This window comes from Rhynchophorus ferrugineus, unplaced genomic scaffold (assembly GCF_030347505.1).
Source record: "Rhynchophorus ferrugineus isolate W39M unplaced genomic scaffold, kcgeb_rfMv2 rfM4, whole genome shotgun sequence".
Taxonomy (NCBI): domain Eukaryota; kingdom Metazoa; phylum Arthropoda; class Insecta; order Coleoptera; family Curculionidae; genus Rhynchophorus; species Rhynchophorus ferrugineus.
This window is the reverse complement of record NW_027472583.1, coordinates 38,147,208-38,162,307: the sequence shown is the minus strand read 5'-3', so window position 1 is coordinate 38,162,307 and position 15,100 is coordinate 38,147,208. Positions and strand designations below refer to the sequence as shown.

The 15,100-nt window shown below is 32.2% G+C and overlaps 1 protein-coding gene across 1 annotated transcript; it reads left to right on the top strand.

Annotated features, from left to right (window-relative positions):
- Window positions 1–3,777: 3,777 nt before the first annotated feature.
- LOC143196685 (glutamine synthetase-like) lies at window positions 3,778–14,632 on the top strand. The gene is made up of 8 exons (XM_076404572.1): window positions 3,778–4,025; window positions 4,110–4,273; window positions 4,330–4,395; window positions 4,465–4,665; window positions 4,718–4,830; window positions 8,224–8,377; window positions 13,938–14,063; window positions 14,122–14,632. Exons 1-8 carry the CDS (start codon window positions 3,892–3,894, stop codon window positions 14,328–14,330), a joined length of 1,167 nt encoding a protein of 388 aa, XP_076260687.1. The 5' UTR covers window positions 3,778–3,891; the 3' UTR covers window positions 14,331–14,632.
- The last annotated feature ends 468 nt before the right edge of the window (window positions 14,633–15,100 follow it).

Genomic DNA, 15,100 nt, shown 5'->3' with positions numbered 1-15,100 from the left:
CACATTGGCATTCAAACAGAAATAAAAAACCAGATACTATATATTTCTGTATTACAAAAAACATTGATACAAAAAAGTGTCATGCAGAATCATGTTTCGACCTATCTTCTGATCATTCACCAATAATAGTAACAATTTCTTCAAAAATTACCATCAAAGATGAACCTCCTTCTCTGTGCAATAATAGAACTAACTGGCCCTTATTTAGAGAGAACTTAGACCGAAACATCTCTCTAAACTTACCGCTAAAAACTGAAATGGACATAGAAATAGCAGCAATAAACCTTACAAAAAACATACAGGAGGCAGCATATTCTGCGGCTCCTAACAGTCAAACATTTCCAAGAAAAAATACATATGATGTACAATACAGAAAATGATAGCAGAAAAAAGAAAATTACGACGGAATTGGCAATAGCAAAGGACTGAAGAGAATAAAAGAAAATTTATAGGGCAATAATAGAGCTGAAAGAACTAATCCAAATTGAACAAAACCAAGGCATTCAAGAATACCTAGAGAGTTTGACACCAACTGAGGCTACAGTCTATTCGTTGTGGAAAGCAACAAGAAAGCTTAAGAGACCCCAGCAGCATAACCCACCTATTAAAACAACCAAAATTAATTGGGCTAGAGGCAATAAAGAGAAGGCCGACATTTTCTCAAAACACTTAAAAAATTTTTTTAAACCTTTCCAGTCTCAACTACATAAAGATTCGCCATTTCAAATGGACCTGCTGCACGAGAAATTAACGGTCAAAAAAGTTAAACAAAAAAAAATAATGAGAGAGATTAATATTAAAAAAGTTCCTGCCGATGACTTAATTACTGAAAAAAATTTAAAAGAACTATCAGAAAAGGGTATAATATTATTAGCTTTTATATTTATATTTAATGCTATGCTACGAATTAATTACTTACCTAGTATCTGGAAAGTACCAGGAAAAATACCAGAAGATGTGACCTCCTACCGAGCTATAAGTTTATTACTGATAATCTCGAAAGTTTTCGAGAAATTATACATAAAGAAGCTAAACTATAAAATAGAAAAAAGAAAAATTATTCCAGAACATCAGTTTGGCTTTCGCAATAAGCATGGGATTAGAACAAGTGCATAGACTTGTGAACAAAATAAACACTGACCTAAATACCAAAAGATATTGTTCGGCCTCTTTTCTAGATATATCTCAGGCATTGGACAAAGTATGGCATACGGGCTTGCAGGTTAAACTAAAGAAACTTCTCCCTCATCCGGACTATCAGTTACTAAAGTCGTATCTCACTGATAGACATTTATTGCAAATCAAGGCGATGAGCATACCGAATTAAACCGCATATATTCAGGAGTGCCGCAAGGTAGTGTACTGGGTCCAGTACTGTATCTTCTGTATACGGCCGATCTGCCCACCACAAAAATAACTACTGTGGCAACATACGCAGACGACACAGCAATCTTAGCGTCCCATGAAGATCCAGTCACAGCATCAACAAACCTACAAACCCACCTGGACGAAATACAATTATGGTTGAAGACATGGCGCATTAAAGCCAATGAAACAAAATCCACGCATGTAACGTTTACCCTGCGTAGAAGAACATGTCCACCAGTGAATATCAATCATCATCAACTCCCCCAAGCAGAGCATGTTAAATATCTTGGTATGCACTTAGATCGACGGCTAACCTGGAAGAAGCACATATTCTCTAAACGGAAACAACTTGGACTTAAATTGTATCAAATATATTGGCTCATCGGGCGCAAATCCAAGTTATCATTAGATAATAAGGTGTTGCTGTATGAGTTTATACTCAAGCCCATTTGGTCATATGGAATTCAACTATGGGGTACCGCTAGCAAATCTAATATATCCATCATTCAACAGTTCCAAAATAAGATGTTGCGTGCCATTATTGATGCTCCGTATTATATTTCAAATAAACTGATACAACGCGATATTCCTCTAGAAATAGCGAGTGTAATTCAACGTCTTTATATGAAGTATTTCGAAAGAGTGTCGGTGCATCCCAATATACTCGCTAATCAGCTAAATATACGACGTGATAGTGAAGTGCGTAGACTAAAACGTTTAACACCACCTGATCTGATTACTGGACATATGTAGACTTTAGAATAAGCTTTAGAATAAGACTAATTAATTAACATAATATTTTATACAGAAGATTGCTTATTGAAGTAATTTTCTACATGCCATGTATATATAATATAGACATAAGAAATAGTTATTGCCAATAGGGCAGATTGTGGAATCACGAAGAGTAATAAAAAGAAAGTTTGCTTTGTCAGCCATGTTAAAAATGCTCCAATTCGAAAGACACGCTTTCAACAAAAGCTTTGTCGAAAAAAATTAAACCGAAATTCTTTCTATATAAATACATAAATCAAATTGTTTCTATAGGAAGCATAGAATTACCAAAAAAGTCCAAAATATCCAGTAACTTTTTGATTATGTCCAACAAATATAAACACATGTATACTACGCTTTCTTATTTTTTAGCAGAAAGCAGAAAGTATCAAATTTCAGCTTTGCTACCAAATTTATACCTCGAGCCACCTAGAGGCAAATTAACAAACTACAACACCGTATCATGCGCCCATTTAAAATATCCTTCTAAATTCTCAATATTTTATGGAATAAAAATACGAGTCCAAGTCCGCTTAAATTTCGATAGTAGCCATCTGCGAGAATACACTACACTATAGTAAATTTCGCTTGCAATAGTGGCTCTATCGGGCAGTGATAAAAAATACTTATCGGACCACCCTCATATAGTAGTAAAATGTGTTTCGTGTAACTCTGCCAACCTATTTTAATACTTTTATATTTTCAAACTGTACACAAAATTTTATTTATTATTATTTTATAAACTAGAGAATGATTCAATAGAAGCCCGAAGCACCCCATTAGGTAATGTTAGATTCCCAACTCCGAAGCGAAATCGCGTTCAGAAATCCGCCAAGATATTGTTAGCCTCCATTTTTGGGATAACAAAGCAATTTTGTTCTTAAACCTCCCACAAACTCAAACAAACCAGCTGGAAACCAGTGAAGTGAAATATGAATTGTTAACCAAATTTAGCTTCCTGCTATTATTCCTAAATTTCAAAAGAACCACGTATGAAAACATATTTCATTGAGTGAATATGTAATAGCAACCATAGAAATGTATTTCAATGTCACTTCCATAAATGTCTTTATAAGAAAAGACATACATCTGTCTAGAGCTATAGAAAAGGTACAACTGGCAGTCAACAGGACCCACAAATAGATTAGATACCGAAAAATCCAAATTAATAGTTCGAAATATATATATAATAATTTTGCGTTGCGGCGAAATTACAAAAACTTAATGAAATGATTTGAAAGATGCTCAATTCCTCAAGTAAAATTACAGAAATTCGCCAGCATCTGTCTCCATTAGACTGAAAATCAAAAAACTGTACTGGTTATTAATAAGATGCCAACGCTTATTGATTATTGAAAGTTGATGCAAATTATATTTAATTAAATGCATTTTAAAAAGGTTCGCGATTGTTAGTTATTGACATTTTTTACATATATTTTAATATATCTTACCATACAGACATATATTATATTAATTAATATATATCAAATATATTTCTGATCATGTTTCATGGCGATATTCAAACACCAACATTAACAAAAAAAATCTAAAAATATTCGGTTCGTGAAAACAAATAACGGTTCGTAATTTTCACTAATTTACAATGGTTAGATTAATAAATCCAATGATTGAGGAAATAAAAGAGTTTTGATTAAATGATTATTTTTAACATCATAATAGCTGTCAATGTCATCTTACCTAGAGTCATTTGTCACATTAAATGGACCAAATTGTCACCTTTAATGTAACATGAACCAGATAAAGAATTTACGCCGTCTGACAAGGGCCATAGTAGGTCCAAGAAAATTTCACATTAGCGCAAACAAGTTCAACATACTTCAATGCTCTCCAAACGCACAGTTGGAGAAGAACATTTCTGACAGGTAAGTAAGTAAATTAAGAAGATATGTTGTTGCATAATAAAATTTATACAATAACCTGTCAATTTTATCGGCCTATATTTATAGATTCATGTGTCTTCCCATTCCCGAACCTAAGATTCAAATCTCCTACGTCTGGATTGATGGAACTGGCATCGATTTACGAATGAAGACGAGAACCCTGAATCATGTACCTTCGACTTACAAGGATTGTCCCAACTGGTCCTTTGATGGCAGCAGCACTTCTTTTAGTATAAACGACAACTATTTACCCAAAATTGATAACATTCATCACTCTATTTTCTAGGTGGTCCAGAGAAATCAGACTTTTACATTGTTCCCATAGCAATGTATCCAGATCCTTTCAGACGAGGTAAAATTTAGCCATATTTAGGCCTGATGCAACATTTTAACATTTGCCACTGATTATAACTTTTTACAGGAAACAACAAAGTAGTTCTATGTGAAACCTTTTCACCGGAAAAGAAACCTACCAAAACTAATCACAGACAGAGTTGCATAGAAATGCTAAACAAAGTATGCGACCATGAGGTCCAGTTTGGATTTGAACAAAAGTATTACTTGATCGGTCCCGATGGTAGACCCTTTGGTTATCCTTGCGGAGGGACAGTCGATAATGAAGGTGACATATTACAGCATATGGAATCAGTATCGAATAAATCTCGCATTTGTAGGAAAAGGATATTGTGGAATAGGAGCGAAAAGAGCCATTGGAAGGGATATAAGCGAGTGTATTTATAGATGTTCTTTATACTCGGGAGTAGAGATTTACGCTGCTAAACCAGAGGTAAATGAGTTTTTGCTATGTTACCTAATCTTAATATAGTAAATTCGAATTTAATTTTTTTCCTTATATATTTTTTTACCCACCTATACCACTAAGGGGTACAAAAGCTGTTACACACACACTCGACAAACGATGCCCGGTTTAAACGTCATTTTTCATATCGAGTCATGTGTAATCAAGTTTATCAAAGATCTTCAGTTCTGTTTGAACACGCGTGCTGTGATATCATAACGAGGCGTTGATGTTTATATCCCAATTTGAATTGTACGTAAATGTGATGAACCGATCTGGTCGACCGTACGCACGCATAAGTTATAGCGCCTTGAACATATTCATATATATGATGCGGACTATCAGTATTAGATTATAGAAGAGTATGTGCGATACCAACGTTGTCCATATAAATTGTTCGATCTACCTTACTGATGACAGTATCAGGCAAATGTATAAATACTTGATAAACTTTTTTTTTAATTTTAGCATAGGTATCAATAATGTATTAATGAAATAGCTGGCAATATCTGAATACGTTATAATTAGCATTGGGAACTATCGACTGAAAACAGTCGAAACAGTCGATAGTCAAAAACTGACTGATTTGATTGAAAATAATATTTACTATTTTCAGTCAAATGCACGGTTCAACTATTTTTTTCAATTCGTGATGTCAGACGAAGATGTACGAACCCTTTCCTGTATAAATTATGAGAGAGAAAAGACCGGAGATAATTGCTTGGAGTAGTTAATTTTATATGTGTTTATATTTTCCAAAAATAGTATAAACGAGACGGAGATATATATATTCCTTTACGTACTAACTTCAAAAAAGAAAATGAAAAAAGTAATTGCTGATTACTATTAACATGTAATTAATAATTTCATTTTGAACGACGTAGAATTACTTTCATATTTGAATATTATATTTTGAAATAATATACTCTAATAAATATAGACAAGACTAAAAACTAAAAATGTACAATAACCATAAATGCTAAATAAAAACATATACCTAATAATAGAAAAAATTAATTCATGTCATAATTAAAAATGATCGCACAATATCTACTAGAGCTTTTTTAAATAAAGTAAATGCTTTATTACTGAACGGAAATATTTTAACAAAAGTCGCGAAAGTAATCGAACTATTTATCATTCACAATTTTAATCTTTTTAACCTGTTAAATTAATAATCTTGAAAAATGTGGTTCCAAAATGCTGCTATATTAATATAAAATATATTGTTATTTACAAGCAAATTACCAAAAAAATCATAACTATATATATTAGATGTAAATTTATATAAGCCGAAGTTAGGCATATTTCTGTCAAAGTCACGGCCAGAACGTCGAATGAAACTAGTAGAAACAAAAATAGTAACTAAAAGTACACGATTAAAACAATCGATAGTAAATCAGTCGGACCGAAAACAGCGACTGAAAACAGTCAACTGAAACGGTCACTGGTAAAAAGTAGTAAAATCAGTCGAACCAAAAATAGCGACTAAAACACTAGATTGGCACGGATCAACAATGGTATGCGTAGAAGCTCACCACGCTAACTTTCTTGTTAATTTCTGCACATTAGCAATAAAACGATAAATAGAATACAAAGAAATTATACGAACAATGTTGTCCCTGTATCTGCATTTCTTTGTTTAATATTTAAATGAAATCCATATTCTCATTTGCAAAATATCAATGGGATATCAAAGCATCCTAAGAACGATAATTGTCTTGGATCACCTGCACTATCTTATATACGTATACACATTACATTCTATACGTATATTTCTACGTTTGAATGGATCGCCAGCCGTAACAATTGCAACTTTATTAACAGTTGGTACATTGTATCTTCCTAAGTGAACTTGTTGTGATACTTTGTTTGATTTAATGATAATAACATAGTTATCATTTTGTAGTCTCTTGGAAATGGTGTTGAATAATTGGATCAATTACTTATATGCAAAGGCATCCCCAAAATTGCCACAATTTCTCCTCCAACTGCTCGATGTGCTTGTATAGAACAAAGCACCAAATTGGCGGCACAGTTGGACCCGAATCATTTATAAATTTGTGTTTATTTATTTAAATATTCACTCACTAATAACTTTAGGGTCTGATAATTTAAGAAAACTAAAAATATCATGAATCATCAAACAATGTTCTGTTTTAATATTGGAAAATGTATATAATTTGTTTTCTAACAACTCTTGTTTAAAATTACTCGCACAATAACAGTATCCCAAATGGCCTCTATGGCCACCTGTATGGGCAAATGAATATTTTGTTATCTAAATATTTTCTTTCGATAATCCTAGACATTTCATTTAGCTTTACGTCGTAGCACATGCTAATATAACGTCTAATCCAAGTTATTTTGTACATACGTCATCTAAATTTGCGACGTCAAAAGGTCGCAATGTTGCCGCATTAACCCTGAGTTTTAGTTCAGTTAGGCTTTAACATACAAGAAAATTCTAATCTAATTAAAATAATTGAACAAAAATGTTATCAAATATAATTTATTTTAACATTATGGTCCACCTAAGAACTACAGTTAATCATACAGCCACAGTAGTTTATAGGTTATTTATAACCTCTTATCACTATTGCTTTCAAGAATTTTGCATACGTCTGACAACCGGACGACTTTGACAGGCTCATTCGTTTACGCCTTCGAACCAATCAGACATCATTGTGTCGCTTGTGTTTAACTAGAATAAAATAAGAAGGAAAATATTGTCTGATTCTGAAACGAATTTACAAATTGCGGTAGGCAATAACATTAAACATCTTCATGACGTATGTATAAAAAAACTTTGAATAAACTATAAATTTTTGAGTAATTACATACACTTTACAATGGAATTTTTCCGCTATACTTACATGTTTAATTAATATCTACTTTTGTGAGTTTTATAGTTATTTTTTTAGATCTGTCTGAACGCTTTTAATCCATATTAATTATATACATATCTTTAGATATTTTATCTATTTGTTATATAAATATTGATTAATTGTTTTCGTTGATCATTATCCTCAATTCATATTTCATTAATGCTGTTATAACTGGATTTTTTATTTCGCTGTTGTGTCATCTTGCTATGTCATCTAGTTCTTAATGATATACCGCATTAGAACACTATTTTAGTCGAAATTTCAAGTAAATCAGTTCAGTAGAGTTTGAGATATAATGTCAACTGTCTCTATAAATGTACTTAAGGTTAAGGTTAAGATTTGAAAACATGACAAAATTGATTTTTTCAAATTTTTAGGCTAAAGTACCTACAAAAAAATTAATAAATTACAGTCTTCCAGCCTTGTATGAGTTTTAACCGATAATTAAATTTACTTGATAACAGTTCCTTAATTAACGAAATTTCTTTTCCAGAAAGGTTACAGTCAATGGGAGGTGGTAACAGGACCAACCTTAAGCATAAAAGCAGGTGACGACTTATGGATGTTACGATACATCATATGCAGAGTTGTGGAAGAATATGGATTATCAGCATCATTCAAACCCAGCGAACACACGCGAAAGTCAGGTAATGAGATCAGCATCAGAACAACATGTCAATATGGCATAATTTGTAACATGTATGCATTAATGAATTAAAAAGAAAGTATTCTCTTAATCTGATAATGTGGCACAAGCCTTAATGAATTATTATATTCCATTTTATACAATGATTTTTGCTAGCACCTAGTATTTATAAGTAACAACCTGAAATACGTTTTGTCTCTATATAATTAACAACACGATGTTCAAAATTGCCCTAAATTAATGACTCGATGTATATTACTTGTAACCTAACCTAAAAATGACTGATATCAAGTATCATAAACAAAAGATAATTGAACAAGAGTCTAGTTCTGCAGAATCTACGTATGCGGACAAGAGTCTGAATCCGCAACGTTGCCAGTTGTTGAAAATTATATGTATATTTGAAAAATATAATATACATAGAATACATTTTCTTGAATTTACGTGTTAACCTAATATCATAGAATCTCAATACATAAGCACTACAATAACAAACCAAAGTAACAGTTCTTGTAAATTATTCGTATACTTCAAGAGTGTAATATGTATTCTGGAATTCACAAATTAACCTAAAATCTCATTTGAAACTCAAGTTCAAACTTAATTAAATTTATTATCTATTATTTTAAGCTCATATAATGCCTAACTTATTTAACCATATATTTATCTGATTTCAATAACATTCACCTCTCCCATATAATATTTTTACCAATATAGGAATCCCAAGCCTAAAAATGGTTAAGCGAGCCAAACTTCAACATTTCTTGTATAGTTTTAATTCTGTGGATTGACTATATGATCAACGAGCTATCATTTTGATGAGATATACTCACATAAAGGACATCGAGTTATATTTATCTTTACTTTTACTTCCGTAGGGTCAGAATTCGGTATAGAATTGAATCCAAATTAAAAAATTAAAATAAAAATTGATATAATAGCTTTTTTGACAATATCACAAATCGCTGATTTATCCATTACTGCCTACCTTTTATAATGAAAATATAAACAGTACAAGAAATAATAAACTATTAACAATTCTTAACCTTACAAAACAGAGGTGGGAGTAAATTACTATCAACGCCTAGGTCAAATCAGAAATATATAGCTATTGTAGTACGTTGGATTCAACTTCTCGATTTCTTGTAAATAACAACGTCGCATAATCAGGCGGAAACTACCGCAATTTACTGAAGAGGGTTGGGATTCTCCCGAAATAGTCACTAGGTATAATTAATAGCAATTAAAGAAATATTTTTATTTTTTTAAATTATTTAATTTTACATTGTTACTAGTCGTTTTCAACTAACCTATAATTTGTCTTTATGATAACTTTATGATAAATCTAGCTATAGAACCAGGAGGATCCCTCGGCCCTGGACCCCATCCTCTGGTGAAATAATGTTTATATATATCACTGCTGTATTTTTTATTAACTGCACCTCACTACACAACACTATACAAGATCAGATGGTTTGATTCTTTTGAATCTGTGTCATGCATGGTGTCCAAAAGTTGCTGGTGGTATCCAAAAGTTGCAATACTTCAATATTCTCATGAGAATAGAGTTTTTCCTCATGCCCCCTTGCAATTCTCATGATTTCTTGGCTGACCATGGGTATCTGAAGGTCTCGATGTAGGTATAGTCCTGTAGTATTTGGGTGCGCCCACAATACTTCTCAGGACTTTGTTCTGAAAAATTTGTATTTTGTTTATGTTACTCTTTACAGAACATCCCATAATTGAACTCTGTAGGTCCATATAGGTTTCAGTATTTGTTTATATACTAGCAATCTATTATGTACTGATAATTGTAATTTTCTTCCAATTAGTCAATACATTTTCCTATATTTCAATTCCAGTTCTTTTCTATGTTCCTTACAGCGAAGTTTTACATCAAGGTTCATTCCGAGCTATTTAGCGTTGTTGCTATACGGAATAATAGTATTATTTAATGTTATTGGGGCTTGTACGGTCTGATTGTAGATATACTACACATGCACAGATTTACTTTCGTTAATTTTTATTTTCCAAGCTTGTATCCAATTAATTATATTGTCACTTGCCTGTTGTAATTTTCGTTTGGCTTCTTCAAGTGTAAAGTAGATAAAACATTGGCCCCAGTACACTTCTTTGTGGTACACCTGCTTTAGCTTCTTTTATTGTAGAGTAAGCGCCTTCTTGTTTAACTCTAAACATTCTGGCAGTAATGTACGATTTTAGTAGTTCGGTGTGTTGTTTTGGTAACATTTTCTGTAGTTTATAAAAAAGGCCTTCATGCCAAACCTTATCGATGGCTTGTGCTACATCTAAGAATATAGCTGAGCATCTTTTTTTTACTTTCGTAGGCTTTTTCAGTAACATCTGTTAGTCTGTGGACTTGGTCAATTGTTGAATTCTTGTTAATAAACCCAAACTGGTGATGGTATTAAGTTTTTTTTCTCTATGATCGGTTTTATTCTTTTCAATAGGTGTTTTTCAAAAACCTTAGATATTACTGCCAGCAGTGATATAGGTCTATAGGAATTTATTTAGTTTGGTAACTTCCCAGGTTTTGGGATCATTATAATTTCCACCATCTTCCAAATTCCTGGGACATGTTTTAATTTAAATGATGTATTGATCAAGTTGATAAGTTTTATAATTCCCTTTCTTGGTAGGTTTTGCAGTAATTCTCCTATTATTAAAACATAGCCTAGTGATTACCTGGGATTAATGTTAGTTTTAATAACTTCGGTTAGCTCCTTCGGCAAATTATATTCAATATTAGTTTCGTTTGGTTTGAAAGTTTTTTCTAGATATTCGGCAAATGCTTTTGCTTTTTGGTGATTATCACATGCCCAATTTCCACATAGGTCGCTTATAGGTGAACTGTGTAGACATGAGCGCTTTAGACATTTCGTGGCTTTCCAGAGTCTTTATCATCTTTAAATTTCTCAAATAGTCATTTATAGATTTGTTTTTAATATCCAGTATTTCCCTTCTCAGTCTTTGAGTTATATTGTTTAAAGTATTTTTATTTTCTGTTTGTTCTGTTTTGTTGCCATTTTTGTCGTAATTTTCGTTTTTCAGTTACCATCCTTAATTTATTTTGGATAATTAATTCATTTAATTGTACTCTTAATTTGTGGAGTATTATTCCTAGCAGTTTGTTGAATATCTACTACGAATTTTTCTGCTTCAAAATTTAATTGTTCAGTTTCATTGAAGGGTACATTTCATTGAATGCGTTTGTCCAATTCTTCAACAAATCTTTCCCAATCTGTTCTCTTGTGCGTTAACGTTGGGTTTCTTTCTTTTCTTATTATATTTTCGCTCAACGTCCGAATCACTGACGTATGATCTGAACTTAGCTCCATTTTTTTCGACTTTTCTATAGTTGGATGTTACATTTCTTACTATGAAAACATCCAACAGGTCTGGGGTTTTCTCTTGATCAGTCGGCCAATAAGTTGGTTTTCCATTTGACATGTAACTACATCTTAGTTCAGCACCTACTTTATGCAGTTCATTTCCTTTAGTTGTTGTCATTCTGGATCCCCATCTTGTATTTCTTGCACTGAAATCACCCCCAATTATATTTTTTCCCAGGTTGCTTAGTACATTCAAATAATTTTCCTTTTTTTAATTGTATCTTAGATGACAATAAATTGCGACTATTGTAACCCTGTATCTGCTTGATTTAACCGTTACTGCTGTTACCTTATTTTCTGCTGTACTGAGCCCGGGTTTTTGATGGTGGCAAATGTTCTTTTTTATTGTTATTGCACTTCCTCGTCTTGTAGTGTTACCTAGATGTATGGTGTGATAAAATTTATATCCTCTAAATTATATAAAGAATTCTTTTGTCAAATGGATTTCTGATATTAGGCAAATATCTATTTTTTGCATATCTAGGAATACTTGTAGAGTAGCGTGATGTTGCTTCATTTATGCATTCCAAATTGCTATTCGATTATCTTTATTTGCCATTTCTGGTTCTTGGGACCACAGGCCTAATGTTTTTCAATTCTTTCGGAAAAATATTCAATGATTTTTTCCTGTCCGTCCAGATTTGATATTAGTTTAAATAGCAATTCGTTGATGGTTGCTTCATCTTCCTTTGTGTCTCTTTGGTTAATTTGTCTGATACTTTGGGCATACACCATTTCACCATTAACTTGGTTATATCTTTTCGGTTGTTTATTTTCAACCATTGTTTCTTGAGGTTTAACTGGAGCTAATTCATTTCTCCTTTCTTGTAGTGGTTGACTCTACGGTAATATGCTTGCTGAACATTTTACACATCTAGGTTCTCTTCTACAGAATTTTTATGTGTATCCATGCAATGGGCATCTTTTGCATTGCGGTATTAAGTTCGATTTTTAAGTGGTTCGATTTTTATTTCGACCTCTAAAATAATTTTAATAGCAAAAATGGTTTTTGCGTCCGTATCATGTTCAAAGACTAACATAAATAGGGATAATGGCTTCTTGTGGACTAAAATTTGTCCTTTGTTATTTTTGGTCTTTTTTTAATATTTGTCGCATTTAAGCCTTTAAGTCCATTTTGGTTTAGTTCTGCGATATTTTTTTTTAGTTTTAGCTGTTGATGGTAGTCCTCTTGCCATAAATTTTATGCCTCTGGTTTGTTTGTCTTTATAAGAGTGCCATTGCAGTTTCAACAATTTTAGACAATCTTTTTTTAGACAACAATTTTCGCGAATGCTTTATGACATTCGGCGTTCAATTTTATTTGTCCATTGTTTAGCACCATTGTTTTGAATACTATATAGTTGGACCTCAGTGTTTCGTAAAGTCAAAGTCGGTAACATTACTTACGATAATTGGGGGTGGTCTGGCATTCTAATTTCTTTATTTTGTTTATTGTTTTTTTTAATTGCTGCGATGAAGATCATGGGGAATTATTTGCTTTCCTTTTTTTATTTTTAACCTTTATACAATCTACTTCCTTCTGCAATTCTTCTTCATCTGTTTCATATGTTAGAATTGGACTGCTTTTGTTTGACTGCTGGCTTGGTGATTTATCGTTGTTTTGTCCAGAGCTTTGTTTATTTAGTTTTTGAATATTGGTTAATGCAATTTCAAAGCTCTCCCGCGCCGACTTTTCGTTTATCCACGCATTGTTGAGTACCTATTCGTCCTGGCTTCTAGTTGTGTTCTCTAAATTAAAAACTCTAATATGTGATACTTCACCAAAAGTCATGTCAAAATTTCCCTTTTATCTGATTTTTGTACAGTGTTCTTCTCCGTATTGGTTATGGATTGTTGAAATAATAAAGTTATTTTTATTTTACGTTTCAAATTATCCTACGCTGCGATTGTGGTCCAGATGTCGAGTTTTCGGCTCTTCACCTTTTATGGCATTTTGCGTTTATTTTCTACTGTACTGACCTTTTTTTCGATCGCACTTTCACTTTTTATTTTAAATTCAGTCTTTAAGCTGTTATTGTTAGAGATTTTTTTTTATCGTCGCATTTGTGACACAGACGTCTTTCATCTGTGAAAGTCAAACGTCGACTATATTTTTAAATAATTACAAATATTGCATTGTATTTTCAGCTTTACATATAGCAATGTCTACCAAATCCACCAGACAAGATGGCGGACTAAAATGCATCCATGACTTCCTGAAGAAAATGGAAAAAAATCACAGTAACGATATCAAGCACTACGATTTGTCTGGGGGTGCGCCATTTAGAATTAAGCTAATCGATAATAAAAATCAGATAATTCGATATTTTAGGTAACGACGTGAAGAAAAAATTAACTGGTCAGCATGGTCACCCGCCTTTGGATAAGTTCAAACACGGCGTCGGCGACCGAACCGCGCACGTAAAGATTTCACCAGTCGTTGCGGACAAGAAAACCGGTTTCTTCGAAGACAGAAGACCATGCGCTAACGCCGATCCATACGTGGTTATTACTACTTTAATAAAAACTTGTTTACTCTAAATAAATAAATAAACATTACTAAATATAAAGTAAAATAAATACCTTTGGAAACGAATTTCAATTAATTGCGTCCCTTAATTCTGAATTATGTCACCCAATATTACATAATTTCAGTTGAAATTTTGCTAATTTTAGAATCATTGTCATGGTAACACGAACACCATCTTCACTAGATGGAATAGAAAACCGTTCAATTGACTGGAAATTATATATGAATTAAAAAAATATATTTTTTAGTGATTCCTCCAAAAATCATCAAGCTATTATAGCTCTAACTGTCAATAAAATATGGTAATGCTGACAACAAACATAATATAAATGTTTAAATATTCGTATAAATATTATCACAAACATGTTTGATTGACATCAACATAAATATCAAATGGCAAAAAATAAAAATTAACACTAAAAACGATTTAAAGCTATCGAGATGTATATACCGAAAATTCATTCTTGTAAATAGAATAAAACTTATATAATAAAAATTGTATTAGCGAAATATTATTAATCTTTTCATTAATGTCCTAGAACAACAATCAACAATCTGCCTGTGGGCAATAAGTATTATATGATTTCAGTTACATAATATAACTATCCTATCCTGTTATTACTGTACAACTTATAATCTAAATCTTATTCTAGATACTATTCTAACTTATTTTAAAGTATATCCTAACTTATTCTAAAAACTATTCTAGCTTATTTGAGAGATTATCAAATCTCACTCTACGTGTCTATTACTCAGTTCGTAGGGTAGTTTGCGTTTGAGC